This window comes from Aphidius gifuensis, linkage group LG4, assembly GCF_014905175.1.
Source record: "Aphidius gifuensis isolate YNYX2018 linkage group LG4, ASM1490517v1, whole genome shotgun sequence".
NCBI lineage: Eukaryota > Metazoa > Arthropoda > Insecta > Hymenoptera > Braconidae > Aphidius > Aphidius gifuensis.
This window is the reverse complement of record NC_057791.1, coordinates 20,930,869-20,949,526: the sequence shown is the minus strand read 5'-3', so window position 1 is coordinate 20,949,526 and position 18,658 is coordinate 20,930,869. Positions and strand designations below refer to the sequence as shown.

Here is an 18,658-nt window from a genome sequence, read left to right as displayed (position 1 = left end):
TTTTAATTTTTTATATATTCTAGTACTTTCACTGTTGATGTTCTAACGTCATTTGTTATCGTCATCTATAATAAAAACAAGTTTTTAAAATCATTAAAAAAAAAAATTATATATTGACGAAATTATATATTTTATTATTCAAAAGACACATGACTCATACTTACGACTGGATTAATAGCCAAAAAATTTTTTCATTAAAATAATCTATAAGCTAATGAAAAAAAGAATTAAAAAAAAAAAAAACCAGGCTCAAAAAATAAAAAATAAAATCTTCTATCGTACAAATGCAAATTTTTTTTTGATTATAATTATAGATACCCAGTCAAGTTCATCGTTTGAATTGAATCTTCTCGAGGCTATATTCACACACAATTTTAATATACGTAGGAAAAAAAATCGTTAGGGAATCCCCTTCCTTATTTTATATTTATTTACAAGGATGAATATAATATATTACCATGAATGTTTATTTACGTGATTATTAATTCAAGCTAGATTTAATCTTGACAAAAATATATTTATATTAATCTTCAATCACTTAATATATATTTGCATTACGAAATTTTTAATAACGTCTTCCATGAAATTTACTCAAATATCATTTATCGAAAATTCCAATTTTATAATCAAAGTGCGTCATGACACTCACGACAGCGAAATATATATTCATTTTCAATAAAACACGGGAATTCTTTTTTTTTTCTTACGCATATAGACGTGACAAAATGACGTCAGAGTTATTTTAACTAACTGTTATTTGTAGTAAATAGAAAAATCAATTTTAATTTGTAATTGTGAATTACTTTTGAGAAAATTAGGGTCAAGATCAAACAGTATTAATAGCTTATCAATAGGTCAATTATAAACTAAAAAAAAATTGAAAACTCTTTATCAATTTTGCTAGATAAGCAATAAATATATTCAGAAAATTAATTATCATTATTATTGTTGTTAATGGAATTACCACAATTTGTGAGTGAATTTTTTTTATCCATTATATTTTTAACATTTTACAACAGTATATTTATTATTGTCTTTTTTTATTTTGATTAATTAATGACTAGATTTAATTCAAAATAAATATTAACAAGTTTAACATTTTTCACTTTGTCAATATGGAATTATAAAATAAAAACACAAGTAAAAATGATGATGATATAATTTTATAAAATAATACTCAGATGGATATGTTGATTGTTGTAAACAAGCAATTGTAAAATTATAAATAATTTATAAATAATATCAATTGTAGATAATTTTACGTAGCTTCAATGTAAATCACAGTTTTTTAATAATTAAATTCCAAAGAGCGTATTGACTTGTCTGATTGACTATTAGGTTTTTTTTTTTTTTTTATCAAAGACATTTTCAGTCTTACGTAAATATAATTTTTTTAAATTAATTTAATTCATTTAAAGTAACGGTGTTTGTCCACCACTACCATTTTTTTTATGTGATGAATTATTATTTTTTTCATTGTTATTATTATTTTGCTTATCATTATTATCATTTTCATCAGTTTCTTCCATTTTTTTACCCAACTCGTAATTATTTAAATACTCAACAACAAGTGTATGTCCAAATGTTTGTGCTTCATCGATAGGCCGATTTCCCCATCTGCAAAAAAATAAAAATAAAAAAATAATTGATTTGTTTTTTATTCAAAGAAATAAAAATAATCAAATGATTTGTGGATTTACCTGTCCTTGGGATCATGAGGTACTCCACACTGTTCGATGAGAAATTCAACACTGTCTAGATGACCTTCACTTGCTGCCAAATGTAAAGCTGTTCGACCATCGTAATCTGACAATGTCATGTCCATTCCACTGAGTCTATGTCTATGAAAAAAAAAATGTATTTTTATTCATTTTTTTTTATCCAATTTATACTTGATAATAGCAAATAAAAATTGAGCAATAATATCAATTAATTTATAACTTCCTTCTTCTATACTTACCGCTTGAGACAATCAAGCAAATCAATATCTTGTCTGTGTGTGTTTGCATGCATTGAGTGTATTTTTTTTTTTTAAATTTACATTTGTTTGTTATTTTTAGATTTGTGTGATAATGATAATGATGATGTTGATGATATTAAATTGATATTTAATTGAAGAATAAATAAAACAAAAATAACTTGATAAATATATATTTACCTTCTCATTGCAGTAACATCACCACTTGCTGCACTGAACAATAAATTAACAATTGATAATCCTTTTGTTTCATATTTGTGTCTTCTTGGATCTTTTTTATTCATAGCATGTTTTAAATTATCATATCTATGAAAATTAAATTCATTAACAAGTTCTTCACAAAATTGTACACCTCTGCATGAATTACCAAGTGGATCTAATGGTGGTGACCAAGTACATATACCCATAACATTTGGAATGACAACAAGTAGACTACCTGATACACCAGATTTTGCTGGAATTCCAACCTGTTTAAATCAATTATTAAAAATTTATTTAATAACAATAAAGTTGATCAAATAAATCTAGTAATATTTTATAAAATTAAAACATACTCTGAAAGCAAATTGTCCACTGTAATCATACATTCCACAGCTGTGCATTAGACTCAAAACATCTCTTACACTGTCTGGTCTCAATACTTTTTCTTCAGTTATTGGACAGATTCCACCATTTGCTAATGTTGCTGACATTACTGACATAGCATCACAATTTGATTCCATCGCACAACACTGTTAAAAAAAATAATTTATCAATGAAATATATTTAATTTAAAAAAAACGAATTAATATTTATGTAACTTGCTTGAAAATAAAAATCCATAATTTCTCGTAAATTTGTTTTATCAGGATAACAATTGTGTTCTCTCATGTAAAAACCTAGTGCATAATTTCTATCAGCTGCTTCACGTTCAGATAAAAATACAGCATTATTAAAACCTAAATTTTCAGCACCAGCTAATCTCTCAAAATATTCCATAGTAAAATCAAATTTTTCAGCCAATGTCATTTCAGGATGTATTAAACTTTTTAACAATGAACAAACTAATATTGCACCAGCATTTATCATTGGATTGTGAGGTTTTTCTATTAATAAAAAAAATAATTTTCATTAAATAATAATTATTGTAAATATGATTTTTTAATTATTAAACTTACTATTATGATCAAGTACAAGTTCATTAAAATTTCTTCCTGATGGTTCTTGACCAACATACTGATGTACAACTTCTTGTCCAAGACTTTCAAGTGCAATTGCATATGTCAATGGTTTACTACAACTTTGTAAAGTAAATGGTATTGTTGTATCACCAATACTAAAACGTTGACCATCAATTGTACATACAGAAACACCCCAATATTCTGGATTCATTCTTGCTAATTGTGGTATATATGATGCCACTTTACCTTCACTATTTGTCTTGCATTTCCAATAAAAATCTTCAATGTGTTTTGTAAAACCAGCCCAATCTGGTATTATAAATTGATGTCTAAATGCACGTGATATCAGTACAATATTTGGAGTAATAATCCTTTTAAAAATTAAAAAAACAATCACATTATTAAATTATTTATTCATTTTTATTAATTATCAATAATTTGTTACCTTTTAAATTGTTCTCTATTTAATTTTTGTGCCTCATGTGATATTCCACTAGCTTCACCAGATTTCACATGTTCTGCTTTTAAATTTTCAGTTAATTCATGAAGTCGTGGATCATTTTTTCGTAATCCAGTTGTACGTAGTGCCTTTAAAATAATATAATAATTAAAATAAATTAAATTTATTTATAATTTAATTTCATACATACAGCTAAAAATTTTCCAACAGATAATAATTCTGTTTCTTCATTTTTAAACATATCAAATAATACATCTTCTGCATTGGTTGCATTGTCTTGATCCTTTGTACTAAAAAAAAAAACAAATAACAAAATAATATATTAAATAATTGTCTAGACAGTTGTTTAGTTTTATAATTAAATTACACTATTAGTTTTTAAAATAACCCAACAGGTGTAGAAGACGTGCAATCTCAAGATAAAAAAAAATTAACATTTTTGAAAATTGATCCATGCAATATTAGAAGACATCATGGTGTAATATACTCACTACATGTAGTGGCTGTCATGAATAAAGCTGTAATTGCTGGAAAAAAATATCTTGTTCATTTATTATACATATTTATTTAATTTTATTTATCTATTTTTTATTTTTATTAAATTATAACATTAATAATTTTTTTTAAAAATTATTTCTCACCGAAATTGAACAAATTGTTTTTCCAAATCCAAATTAGTCAGCTGTGGTGAATTAAAAAATTTTCCATGTCCAACGAATTGATTTTTAACTGATGAAAATATTCGTTTCTGAAAAATAAAATTATATTATTATTATTTATTTAATATTTTTATTATTTATTCAATATTTTTATTGAACAATCATTGGTTATTTGTGTTGATATTTTATCTATTTGTGCTTTTTGGATTTAATATATATTTGAAAAAAAAAAAAATATATATATAAACTATATAAAAAAATGTCTAAAAAGGGTGCGCGATTATTTGCTGACGGGGTGGCTCAACTCCTACGGTTTATTGATCGTTTCATGCATCATCCCCTAAGCCGAAACCTATGAGATTTTTTTTTTTTTAATTCCAATTAAAGACAATATAAATTTTTATTCGTTAATAGTAATTAAAATTTATTTAAAATACTTTTAAATATATGGTTTTTTGAAAATAAAATTACCGTGATCAAAGTGAATGCCTCACGTGGTTGATACTGTCAATGAGATATTTCTAAACAACTAAAAGAAAATTTAAAAAAATCATAAATTATAATTTGAATGAAAAAAATATTAAATTTACCTTATTATTTGTATGAAGTCGACAAACTATATTAACACTTGTCTTGAACATTTTAATTCTTTTAATATTTCGAATAATAATTTCTTGATACATTTTTTACTTATCGTTATTATTATTATTTCGACTGAGTTTTTTGATATTTTATAAAATTGTTACACAATTTGTAGACTATTATTTTTTGGTTATTAATTTATGAATTTATCAATTGTTTTTATATAGAATAATTTATATTAATTTATTTTTATATTGAGTCATTTTAATTATATACTGATTTAATGATAGCGTCTACCCGATTGCCAGACAACACACCAATGTACTACTGCACAGATTCATGCGCTGCCCAAGTCGGTTGCCAATATTAGTACATTTTTTTTTTATTTTTATTTTTTTTCGCTGAGTATATGTATTTATAGATTCATGTGTACTATAGGTAAATCTAAAAAATGATAATTATTTTTAATTATATAAAATTATAGTTTTTAAAATAAAAAACATTCAAGGATAAATAATATTTAAAAATTTATCTTTATTTAATTTTTGATGTAAAAATTATTAATTTCCATCGAGTCATCTAATTGTCTCAAAAATATTTGCACAATTCAATCTTATCAGTTTGAGCTACATATTTTATCTTTATTTAAATTAAACACAAGATAAATAATAAAAAATTTCAGTGAAATATTTAAATTAAGTATTTATTGTCTTACAAATATATTACCACAAAATTATTATTTATAAATAAGATAAATATCATTTTTACAAAATCTCAGTAAAAAAAAAAATTAGCATTATTATTAATTTGTTTTTTTAAATAATTATTACCTCTACAATTTGTATTGACTTGTATCAAAAAAAGATGACAACAAGTACTTTGGTTTACATTTTTAAATTGTCAAACATTCTCTTTATTTAATTTAATTAAATAAATTTTCATTCACCCACTTAAATTAAAAAAAAAACTTACAAAAAATAATTACCTAAATTAATGATTATTATTATTTTGATTTAATATTTATAATATCAATTTAATCTACAATTAATTAATTAATAATAACATTAAATAAAGCTCAAAAAAAATTCAGTCAAAAATATCTCTTTTAAAATTTGAATCAAATCCAATTAATGAAAAAAAAGAAAAAAAAAAAATTAATTTTGAATAATATCTCTTTTGATTATTTATTTTTAAATGTTAATATTAATAAAAAAAAAAAAATAATTTAAATAACAGTATCTTGATAAGCAGGTGGTCCACCACTAAGTACAAATTGTCTTTGACTTTGTCTAATAATATCAGCAGTTCTATTTGGTATTTGTGGTGGAATACGTATACCATGATAATTGCTATAACTTGATCTAGCACTTGCTGGTCTATTGCCATATAAATCTTCCATATCTTCACCATTTAATGTCTGTGTACTTGTTTGTTGAAATGTTGGATTAGCTTGTCCTTGCCATTGCATTGGATTTAAATTATCATTATTATTTTGCCAATTATCTGTTAAATTTCTTGTTGAATTATTAGCATTTAATTCCCATGGTGGTGTTGTTGGTTGTGATTGATAATTTTGTATATTTGAATAACCCGGTTCTGGTGTCCATATTGTTGGTACTGATGATGCCAAATGTAATGGTTCTGGTGGTGGTGGCCAATTATTATTATTATTACTATTAATATTATTATTACTATTATTATTATGATTATTGTTGTCATTATTATTTGTATTTCTATCACGATCCCAAGTGACAGCAATTCTGTCATAATTTAATACTCCCTGTGACAATGAATTGACATTTTGATTAATCAATAATGTTGGCATTGTATTTGCATATAAATTTTCTTGATGTTCCATTATTCGATTAACTGGATTTTTTCTACGTGATGATTGACGAACAGAACTACGTCTACTTGATCTACGTGTACCATCACGTGATATAACTGATCTACGTTTGACACGACGTGGTGTCATTGGTTTTGGTGATACACTATCATCTTGTATTTGTGGCTCTGGTCTTATTGAATATTCAATACTGTAAAGTGGACGCTGTTGTTTTTTTCTTTTTTTAATCTGCGCTGTTGAAAAAGAAAATACAAATAATTACAATTACTTTGTTTTATATTTGTTTTGTTTTTTTTAATCCATGCATTATTTTTTTTTATTACTATAATATCTATATAATTGTGCACCCACCACAAAAAAAATAAACAATTATTATTATTAGAAAGTTGAGGATTAGGAAAATGAAAAAAAAATTAAAGCCAAGCCAAGTAGTTTATTGTTGCAATTGAATTATTATTGTTTTATTATTGCAATGAAAAATATTGATTGAATGTTTGAATTATTATTATTACAAATAACAATTAAACGACAATACATATGGCAATTAAATATATTGTTGTATATAAATAGATATATATATATATTTTTATATTTAAATTTTATATAAATGCAGTATGAAAAAATAGTCTTAATTTTAAATTTTCATTAATATAATATTTTTTTATCAAAAAGTATATTGATAAAAAAAAAATCAACAAATTACTAAATACATTTTGAAATGTATATAATTTTATTTTTTATTTATTATTAAATTCTCTGATAACAACATGCTCTAAAGCCTTTTTTTTTTTTTAGAAAAATTGATATTATTCAGCACCATGTAAATAAACGTATCACAGTAATCAAAAAATAATAATTAGTGAAAAAAAAAAATAATAGAAATCACACATTCTACTTAAGCAAAATTCTACAGTTAGATAATGAAAATTATTCAAAAGTCCATGATAATGACTGTGTTTTGGTAATATATAAATATATTTTTTTTTTTTTCATTTAATTGTATAATACCAAATAATAAATTGATGAAAAAAAAATATTAATAATGATTGCAGTCAAAAAGATAGTTTTAATAAATATATGTTTAAATCCATGAAAAAATCCCTAAATCTTCAAGTGTGAAAAATTTTTTTTTCACATACATATATAATAATAATTAATACATAATTCGAAATAATAATTTCTTTTATCTAATTTTAATTTCGAAAAAATTTTTAAAAAAGTAATTTATTATCTTAAATAAAATATCTGAATCGCTAATCGTTTATCATTATCAGTTGATATTTGTCGTTGATGTTGCTGTTGTTGTTGTTGTGGTTGTTGTGATTGTTGTTGCTGTTGTTGTTGTTGTTGTTCCATAGCTAAACGTGGATCAGAATGATAGGATCTCAAGGGTTGTTCGCGTATAAAATCAGTATAAATTCTTGGTCTGTATGAATTACGATTTTGTCTTGGTGCTTGTGAGGTACGTGCTCTTCTCATAACAGGTGAAACAACGGGACTATAATAACGCGATGATGAATTATCATGATTATTTCTATCATATAATCTCAATTGAGCATTATTATTATTTTCCAATGAATCATATTCACTTGGTGATATTGGCCGATGTAAATGATCAACTGGATTTGAATAATCATTGTAATAATCAATATTATTACTATTAATTTTAATTGATGAATTATTACTTTTGTTACTTTTTGTTGTATCATTACCAACAAATGACATTGGTGATAACTTAACGCGTTGATTACTATTTGTATTATTATTATTAATATTATTATTATTGTTATTATTATTTGAATAATTTAATATTGTTTTTTCAATGATTTTTGGTAGTGTTGTATTACTACTGCTATTATTATTATCACGATAATATAATGAGGAATTATTTGAGCCAGTTGTACCAACACGCGGATAACTTTGATAATTTTGATTTGGTGGTAGAGCTGAGTAGCTAACGTACATTGGATGCAACGGTGTATGGCCAGCAAGACCGAAGTCACCACCTCCAACAAAGTCAACTGTAAAATTTCATTCAACGTACCATTTGGTATATTAGATTATTTTATCATAGTTTTTTTTTTTTTTTTTTCTTTTATCTATTTTATTTATAACGCGATTATGTATTTTTTTTTTTTTCATTGAAAATTTCTACCCTCTCAAAATGCAACAATTATTTTCAACTACTTATTATTATTATATACCTGTGCTATATATTTTTTATTTTTTTTTTTGCATGCCACATCGAGATATTTGAAGTGAGAAATAGATAAAGATACGCAGTGTGTTATTTAACAAAAAAAGACCGAGCCAAAAAAAAAAAAAAAAAAAACCAACTTACCAAAATGGGGGATCAAATCCACCAATGAAATCGACTGCAATTTATAAGCCCAATATTTATGAAAGTGATATGAATTAAGTGGTTTGTAAAAGAAAAAAAATATAAATAAATGACATTGTGTGTTTGAAGCAGTGAAAATTATATACCCCATTTGTATTTTAAATACGAAATATAGATAAATATATTTGAATAGTGTGTAGGTACCCAGAGCCAATTGATAAATCCTTCACACCATTATTAACAATTTTTTTTTTATGCATATATTAAGTTTTTAAAGTAAATAAAATACTTACAGCTATCATCCTCTTCCATGAATGCTCGAGTTAAAAAAATACCTCCAATAATAGCCATTAACTGTGTAAATAAAAATGATGAATTTAATATTTATATTTTTCAATGATATTTTATAAAAATAATACTCACAACTAATATACATTGTGTTGATGCATGAATAATTTCAATAACTTCGTAATTCAATACGCAGTTTGTAACATTAGTAGGCCTTACTAAAAAACCTGGTTCAGTAACATCATAAGCAGCATTGCAACCTGGACCATTTTCTTGCCACCATGAAAAACTTCCAGTTCCAAAATTTAAAATATCGCTCATCTGTAATAATTAACAATTAATAATTATTCATTCATTAAATATGCATATACTATTTTTGTTTTTTAAATTACCTTGTTTAATCCACCAACTTCTAGATAAAAACATATTAAAAAAATATTCCATCCCAGCCACAATACGTCCCACAGACAATACTAAAAAATTAAAATATTATTAATTAACAATGCATGATATTATACAATTATTATAATAATTAATATCTTACTGTTATTAAATATTTTGGTCGGTATTGAAAGGCTCCAAAAAATCCAAGTATAATGAAAATTATGTTGAAAAAATTAAACAATATTGGCAGCCACATGAACCCCAAGAAATCAAACACCTGACGCTCTATGGTAGTAATCTATAAAATATAAAAATAATATTAACAAACAAATTAATAATAATTTAAAAAAATATCAAGAATAATTTATATCAACTAAGTTTAAATATAAATCATTTAAACAAACAAGTTAAATATTTCTTCAATTAAATACAATTAGTTTCTAACACCATTTTTTTATTATTATTATTAAAACAAAGTGATTAAAATAATTTAAAACAATCATGATAGTGTCATAGTTGAATATTTGAATTAACAAAAAAAAAATCAACCAATTTCACTTTTATCTAACTAAGTCAACAATGTTTATCACTTTTTTTTTTTTTATTTTTATCATGACCCTTTTTTTGCCCCTTGCATTGAAAAATTTAACTTTAAATTCAATGACTCAGATATGAGGTATATATTACCTACACATATAAAATAGTACCAAGTAAATATTAAAAAAAAAAAGGATAGAAAAACTAGTTTTTTAAAACTCGATGCACTTGTGTATATCCGCTTTGTTACAAATGCATAATACAGGTATATACAATAATAAAACTAGTGTCTAGTTGTTTTTAAAAAATAAAAAAAATTAAATTACCAACAAATTATACTTACAAGTTGAAGTGTGCATATTGTTAGTAAAAAATGTCTTTTACTACAAAATCCCATGTCATTTATATAATATAATCACTACTATTATTAAAAAAAAAAATTAAAAAACAACAAAATAATATGTTTATTGTCAATGCACATGAATAATTTTGGAGCTAATAATAATAAATAATAATCATTTCTTTTTAATAATACGGATTTTATAAATAATATTAAAAATTATTTAATTAGTTATTGTTTTACTAGCACTATTGTTGATGATTTTGATGATGATTATGATAATGATTATGTTGATAATGATGCGACGCCATTTTTTTAACGCACTTGACTTGTATTCTTGTGGGTGACTGAATGACACATCCGTCTTGAACGCCAAAGCCACACATGTATATTAAAATTCAAGAATTTTTTTTTTATTTTATTAATTTGTATTTGTGTGTGTGTGATTATAGTATAGTTTGTGCCATGTGGTAGCCAAGGCAACGATGCAATACGCATGTGCAATTTAAATTTCACTTTGAAAATGTAATTTAATTATTAATTTGTTGAATTTATTTATAATTTTTTATATTTTTAATTATGAAATTTGAAAAGGTTCCAAAGTATTATGTAAATATTGTTTTTTGGTTTTTATGTTTTATTTAAATGTATACTATTGACAAGGGCTTGTGTCCAATCATCTGTTTAATTCTGACCAGGTGCACTATTGTTGGTAGCTCATACCTGAGGTTGCTATTTTTTTTTTTCTTTTAAATTTCATTTTTAGCAATTTATTCTGTATTCATTGTTGTATTTTATATTTTTATTATTTCAAGTTTAAATAGTTTAAAATATACCTATACTTATTAGGAAATTAGAAATTTTTTTAAAAAATTTTTTATAATTTTTTCATAATTGTTAATAATATATTAGAAAATTAGTATATTTTTTTTTTAAACTAATTATTTATTTATTTATTATTTTATGTATATTTTTTATAATTTTTATTTTTTATTATTCCAATTTACCTATACTTATAGTAATTAAAAATATATCAGGATTCAGGAAATTGAGAAATTTTTTTTTCCACATTTTTTATCATTTTAAGTAAATAGATAGCTATAAAATTGCTTTTAATAATGCATATCAATTATTTTATAAATTTTCTAATTTCTCTTAATTATTTATAATTTAAAATTAACAATTTCAAAGGATAAGTATATTAAAAAATAATAGGATTTTTTTTTATTAAAAAAACTTAGTGACAAATTTCTTTTGTTTTAGCTTATTTAAATTTTTATTTGTCTCTTGTATAATACAACTTGTATTTATAATATATGCATAATTATTTAATTTAATATGTGAGAAAGCTAGCTCAGAATATAGTTTACTTTTTATATTTATACATAAGCCTATAATGATCTTATCAATATCATTATCTTCAGTTATGGCTCGTCCGGAAAGAACGTCTGTCGTGCATAAAATTTATGTTTATGAGAATTGCAAAAAAATTACTAATATTGTTTTATTTTTCATGTTTCTTTATATCTATAAATGAATTTACACTTTTGATTATTATTTAGCAGCCTTGTTAATTATTGTTTTTTTTTATTGAAATTATCTGATCGTGATGACCCTGGATATTGTCCTTTGAAAGGCGCAACTATAATAACAATAATAACATTACTTAATAATCAAAAAAAAAAAAAATACAACAATTCAAATTAGTTGTGTAATTAAATTTCATATTATACAAAAAAAAAATTATCACCTTATAGAAAAAATCATAGCTGACAACCAACTTCCCCAAGATAAATATGATTGATTTTTTTTTATCGCATTCACAATATCGAATGCAATTTTTTCTTCACTTTGTTTTATCCATCTATTTAAATATAAAATAATGACAATGCAATATTGATATATAAAATTAAAAAAAATAAAATTAACATTGCATTAAAAAGTTACCTTGGATCAGCTTTCGGTGCAATTGTTAAAAAATTAATTTGCCCAGCAGTATGAAAATGTTGTCCAAGGCTTTCCATTAATCCTTAAAATTTTATAATCATTATCATTTACATATCCATTTACAATAAAATAATGATGTTAAAATTAATACAATACCAGCAACAGCTGCTCTTGTACCCATGTACGCATCTTTTGTTGAAGTCGTTGGCGTAACACCCACGACATAGGCATTATTTTTTTTAAGCATTGATGGAAGAAATGCAATAACAGTCTGTTGTCATGTAATAATAAATTTTATTCATATAATTATACATTTTATTGATAGATATTTTTATGATAAATATTATATACAAACCCAATAATGACTCATCAATGTCTTGCTAACGGTATCAAATATATTTTGTCCATGGTAACCAGTACATGTTATCAGTATGTCAATATCACCAATGTCATTTTTAATACATTTAGCTGTATTTATTATTGAATTTTTATTCCATAAATTACACTCGTATGCATTATGTATTTTACATGATGTATTTCTATTATTATTGTTAATTTGTTTCCTGTGATTTGGCCCAACGCTCTCAATATCAGCTCCATTTAAATTACTATTACCATTAACATCAAGCTCACACGCTATTTTTCTCACCAATTCAAAGTCATTGTCTACACATATTATTTTACAACCAGCATTTGCAAATTCTTTTGCTAGACATCTGCCAAGACTTGATGTAACACCTGTTATCTGTTAAAATAAAATTATATTTTTTAAATAATTTAATAACACATGAGACACTTGATATTTAAATTAAATAATTTTTTTTTCATACTAAAACTGTAAGGTCTGTAAGATCCCTCGTTGGTTTTGGTAAAAATAAATATTTTATAATTTTCCATAATTCAAATGATGATGATATCAATAGACCAATTAAAAATTCGATAATTAAATAAAATATTGCTGCTGATGATGGACTTGTGATTCTTGAATTTAGTGATGAATCTTCTCGAATTGATATCATTATATTATTGTTTCTAAAATATAATTAAATTGTAATTTATTTTTTGTTACGTTTTTAATTTGTTGTTTGAGACAAAGAGAGAGAGAAAAAAATTGACGTATTATTATATGTATAAACATGATATATTAATTTATTTAAATTGTTGTTTTTATATTTTTTTTTTGAATGCAATTTATAAATAGGATGTATGCGGTCATTGGGTTGAATTAATTAACGACGTCATTCAGAAAATCCCAGTGATTAAAATGTGATATTATTATTTTATTCTTGTTTACGTTTATTTTTTTATGATGTTAATGATTTTGGAGTATTGGGTGAGTGGACTAATTCTTTTTTGAATTTATTTTTATCATTAGTCTCTTGTAATTATTCTACAGATAGATATATTTTTTTTCTTGAAATTTATTTATTAAAATAATATCATGACAATGCAGCTAATTTCTATAACATAAAGTAAGACGAAAAAAAAAATTCAATAAATGCAAATTGAAATTATCGATAAGTGACGCAGATAACACAAAATAATTCTATTATTCACTTTTTTTTTTTTTACTTTTAATGATGGATTTTGTAATTTCATGATAACATCGAGATAAATTTTTTATATCTACAAATTTTATAGGTACAATGATTTTATTACTATTAGATTTATTATCCATCAAATAATTTTTAAACGATCTATAAATTTATAATATGCTGAAATAACATTATGAAAAATTTAAATTGTATCGTATATAAAATCAATTATATATTTATTTTTTCTTCATTTTATAATTAAAATAAAATGGCATAGTGATTTATGTATTTTCCTCTAAGTTATTATATCTTCAATGTCAAGATATTCATATTTTTTTTTTCTATGAAAAGCTACATTTTTATATTAAAATATTCAATTGATGAAGGTAAACGTGAATATTATTGATCGCTAGTTTCCGTATTCTTCTTAATTCAATTTACAATTTATTTTTTTCATTTATTTTATTTACTCATTTTTATAATTTTTTTATAAAAATAATATTAAAAAAGAAATATATACAATAAACTATTATTTATTTAATTGTATTATTGATAAAGCAATTTTTTATTTTTAAACAATTTTTAAACATGTACTTACCCTTTAATCTTCAACGAAAAAAAAAAACCTTAAAAAAAAAATAATAACAAAATAATAATTTTAACGTCACTTTAAATTATACAATAAAATAAATTTAAAATATGTAATTAAAATTTTTAATTAACAACAATCTACACTGTTTACATTATTTTATATTTTCATATAAATATAAAATTTTAAGATGAAATATGAATCGATTTAATATTGATAGCCGATCAATAAATATCATCAAGTGGATATATTGATGTATCAACCAAGCCAACACGTGGCTTACTGACAGACTGATCTTGTCTTGTGTACGTGCTAGTTATCTTTGCCAGCGCGGTATAACTTGAAAGCTAAAAAAAAACATAAAAGATACAGACTCTGCAGACGTGATCAAAACTAGTTGTGTATATTTTTTAAACTATTTACATAAACGTATATATATTTAGAAAAAATTCTATTGTTTTTTTTGTTGTCGTTTTTGTTGTTGTTGTTGTTATCCAAGTTTAAATTTTATTATTTTTGTATTTCATGGAAATCACGGTCATGGATCTATCAAGGTCATAGAGCATTTCTTATAACAATCGAAATTTTTTTTAACAATTTGAATCCTTGATTTATCAAGCGAAAATTTTTTATTTTTGAATTTTTTTTTTTCATCAATTTAAAGGACGTTTTGTTTTTTTTATAATGATATAAAACATTAAAATCAAAATGTCATATCAATATTATATACAGTGTATTTTTAAGAATAAACTTTTTTTTTTTTTTGTTGCGTGCTTGTAATAATTTAATGTATATTTGCACGAAATCCTTTTGTGAATGAAAAATATTTTTAAAAAACAAGTTTTTATTTATAAGATTGATATTGATAATTTGGTATTTTGCAATGTTAATTTTTTTTATTGTTGTCATGTTGGATAAATTTCTAGACAATAATTGATTTGTAAAACAAAGTAAAATTTCATTTTTACAAAAAAAATTTTCACAAATTATGCAAACTCTTGAGCAATATAAAAATATATATTTATTTTTTTGTTTAAAATAAAAAATATAAATAATTTTAATGCATGTCTCGACACTTATTCACTAATTGTCATTGTCAATATTTCTTAAGTTTGTATTATAATTTTTTTTTTTTAGTTAAACAAAGAAGCCTACTTTGCTTTTTAAATTTAGTAAATGCGTGATAATATATTTTGAGCAGTTACATTGAGAACATGAATATATTTTGTCAAGAAAGTATTGAAAATATTTCCTTTTAAATGGATACAAAAATTCTAAAGTAATTATACAATATTTAATAATAAAATTTTATTGACAAAATTACTAATTTAAAGTAGAAAATAATTTTGCAAAATTACTGCATATTTTTTCTTTTTACAAACAAATATTATACTTGCTATAATTTCAACATTTTAAAATTTATTATTTAATGTTTAATTTAAATTTATATACCGGAAATTATTTATAGTGTTTTTAAAATTATTATTGATTATTATTTTACATAATAAATATAGGTTAATGCAAAGTGCAGATGAAATTTATATTTTATTGAAATATTTAATTTAAAAAAAAATTTATTCAAGCGTTTTAAAATTGAAAACATTATAATAGTGTCTAGCTGTTGCACCAAAAAATTAATCGTCCGTATATTTTTTAATAATGTTAATATATGCATAGCCCAAAGTAAATGGTATCGTTGTACTTTCACTTAATAACTTTTTACTATTACTTAGCATGATAATCAACTATAGTGTTGTAAATATTTTAATTTAAAACATAATTAAACTGACATTGAAAAAAAATAAATAAATATTCTAAATTTTGTAATAATTTTGATTAAAGTTTATTGATTTTTTTTGAATAATTTGTTTAAATAAATCTAGTGTTATCAATCACTTGTAATGATTTTTTCTCAATTAGAATTTATAATAAAATTTTAAATTTGAAAAAGAAATTGTTTTTTGTGATACTTGTTTATTGATCGTGTGTATAGTGATCGAGATATCGATAAATTTATATCGATTTTTTATATTTTTATTTCTGGGGTTTTTTTTTTTGAGTTTCGTGCTTGTTGAACAAGTTTCTACCCAATCGTTTGACAGTATTTTAAATCGAAAGGTCTCTGCTTAACCATTTGCAGACAGGTAGATGACTGTGATGACTGATGACTGACTATGCAGTTTGTAAAGTCTTATGGCTACGCTTGAATGACATATTTTCTCTACCAATTTTTTGACAAATAATTTAATAAATAATTAACAATTAACAAATAATTTAGCTTAATAAAATATTAACAAATGATAGTTGTGCTGAGTACAATTGACTTTAAATTTTGAATTTTTTTGTGAAACTTTTGATAAAGATTTCTGTACTATTATTTATTTCGAAATTTTGCCATGGCTAAGAATATTTAAATTTTGATAGTTTTTTCATATTATGACAACTGTATATCATTATTTTATAATAAATAACTATTAAATCTTCAATTCAACCCATATTTTTGAACTTAGCAATTTGTATTATGGCAAAAAGTGTTCAAGGCAAACAAAATACAAATAGAAGTTCCACCTTCTACTCTCCCAATACATATTTTTGCATTTCATCTTGAAATATTCTTGATGTTTTAATTACACCTCTAATTATCAAAAATATTTACACTAAAAAAAGAAAAGAAAAATCAGTAAAATAATATAATTTTTATAAATTTAAATTATTTTTTAAATTAACATTCCTACTGTTAATTTATTCATTATTTTTTCCTTTTAAAAAAATAAAAACTAATGCAATAATAATTAACATAATAAAATTAATAATTAATAATTTTTCATATTACTTAAAATTAAAAAAATTCAACTTTTTATTTTAAAAAATTAACACAATTTTCATTATTCATATTGTCAATCATAATTAACAATAAAAATTATCATCTATCATATAAAAATCTCGAAAAACAAATTGCAATTTGCCATTGAAAAATTAAAAAAAAAAAGCAACTATTATCATTAGTGTATATAATATCGCAATAGACACAAGTTGGAGCTTAAAATATTAACTCGACAAAAGACCTCTATATGTATCATTATTATTCAATCGAAGGTCAAATATGTTGGACAAGAACTTGAATACGTAAAAGCAAAAAAAAAAAGCAAAATTGAATAAAATAGAAAGATAGCAAGAAGATGATGATGGTGATGATGATGATGAAGAAGGAGAAGAAGACTGAAAATAAAAAAAAGCCTGAAATAAAAAAAAAAGAAAAGAAAATAAAACAGTATATAATATATATAGGCACATTTGTGCTGATGATAGGGACGAAGAGCATAAAGAAATAATAGCAGCAACAGCAGCATCAGCATCAGCAGCAATGGCAATAGCAGCTTCGGACTCAAGGGGACATCAGAGTTCGATGGCCGACTGGTGGCCCAGTGACCGGGACCGGTTCCATCAGCACACGGTTCCTCCTTCCGCCTTCCTTGCAAACGCACAACAGCATCATATTTTTTTTTTTATTCTTAGTTTTCATTTTGTTTAAAAAAAAACCAACTCTTTTTTTTTATCTTTATAGCTGATGGCCGTTCTCAAGACTCTCAAGCAGAAGTTCTTCTTCCTCTTCCTCCTTTCTCTTGACTTCTCTATACGTATATCTACTATCTTTTTCTTTATTTTATTTTATTTTTTATTAGTCTCACCAAGCCTCTATGTATGTATATGCATGTGCGTGTTTGTATATAACACTGTGAATTTTCTTCTTTGCAATTATTGCAACTTTTGCTTCATGCCAATGTATTATAGACATGCATGCATACATACAACCCTTGCCACTTGTTTTTTTTTTCATTTTTTTTTATATATAAATTTTTTCAACACTGTTACACATTTTGAAATCATCATCATCATGATTATGACAAGTTTTTATGATAAAAGAATGAAAAAAAAAATTAAATACTTAATAAAATTAGACAATAATGATGATTGAACATTGTATACTGGAGTCTTTTTTTTTTTTTTATAT

The 18,658-nt window shown here is 23.3% G+C and overlaps 3 protein-coding genes across 10 annotated transcripts; all 3 read right to left on the bottom strand.

The window, feature by feature from the left end:
- Nucleotides 1-887: 887 nt before the first annotated feature.
- LOC122855590 (glutaminase kidney isoform, mitochondrial) lies at nucleotides 888-5,226 on the bottom strand. 4 transcript variants are annotated; one of them, XM_044157074.1, is made up of 12 exons: nucleotides 4,848-4,934; nucleotides 4,729-4,786; nucleotides 4,240-4,346; nucleotides 4,090-4,139; nucleotides 3,789-3,888; nucleotides 3,584-3,726; nucleotides 3,136-3,509; nucleotides 2,783-3,063; nucleotides 2,533-2,709; nucleotides 2,159-2,445; nucleotides 1,701-1,841; nucleotides 1,067-1,617 (listed from the first exon to the last, which is right to left on the bottom strand). In XM_044157074.1, exons 4-12 carry the CDS (start codon nucleotides 4,092-4,094, stop codon nucleotides 1,413-1,415), a joined length of 1,713 nt encoding a protein of 570 aa, XP_044013009.1. In that variant the 5' UTR covers nucleotides 4,095-4,139; nucleotides 4,240-4,346; nucleotides 4,729-4,786; nucleotides 4,848-4,934; the 3' UTR covers nucleotides 1,067-1,412. The 4 variants fall into 4 exon arrangements, with proteins under 4 accessions (XP_044013007.1, XP_044013009.1, XP_044013008.1 ...); XM_044157073.1 differs by having other exon boundaries at nucleotides 4,090-4,125; nucleotides 4,848-4,933; XM_044157072.1 differs by lacking the exon at nucleotides 4,729-4,786 and having other exon boundaries at nucleotides 888-1,617; nucleotides 4,090-4,125; nucleotides 4,848-5,221.
- Nucleotides 5,224-10,967, bottom strand: LOC122855592 (sodium/potassium-transporting ATPase subunit beta-1-interacting protein). Of its 5 annotated transcripts, none has more exons than XM_044157079.1 (7): nucleotides 10,579-10,934; nucleotides 9,859-9,996; nucleotides 9,707-9,787; nucleotides 9,450-9,635; nucleotides 9,320-9,380; nucleotides 9,027-9,060; nucleotides 5,527-6,918 (listed from the first exon to the last, which is right to left on the bottom strand). In XM_044157079.1, exons 1-7 carry the CDS (start codon nucleotides 10,630-10,632, stop codon nucleotides 6,909-6,911), a joined length of 564 nt encoding a protein of 187 aa, XP_044013014.1. In that variant the 5' UTR covers nucleotides 10,633-10,934; the 3' UTR covers nucleotides 5,527-6,908. The 5 variants fall into 5 exon arrangements, with proteins under 5 accessions (XP_044013011.1, XP_044013014.1, XP_044013016.1 ...); XM_044157081.1 differs by having other exon boundaries at nucleotides 6,807-6,913; XM_044157080.1 differs by lacking the exon at nucleotides 5,527-6,918 and adding an exon at nucleotides 8,610-8,706.
- An 856-nt stretch (nucleotides 10,968-11,823) lies between these two features.
- On the bottom strand, nucleotides 11,824-13,549 carry LOC122855589 (17-beta-hydroxysteroid dehydrogenase 13-like). The gene is made up of 6 exons (XM_044157071.1): nucleotides 13,353-13,549; nucleotides 12,878-13,267; nucleotides 12,679-12,793; nucleotides 12,523-12,604; nucleotides 12,326-12,439; nucleotides 11,824-12,217 (listed from the first exon to the last, which is right to left on the bottom strand). Exons 1-6 carry the CDS (start codon nucleotides 13,539-13,541, stop codon nucleotides 12,172-12,174), a joined length of 936 nt encoding a protein of 311 aa, XP_044013006.1. The 5' UTR covers nucleotides 13,542-13,549; the 3' UTR covers nucleotides 11,824-12,171.
- Nucleotides 13,550-18,658: the final 5,109 nt, after the last annotated feature.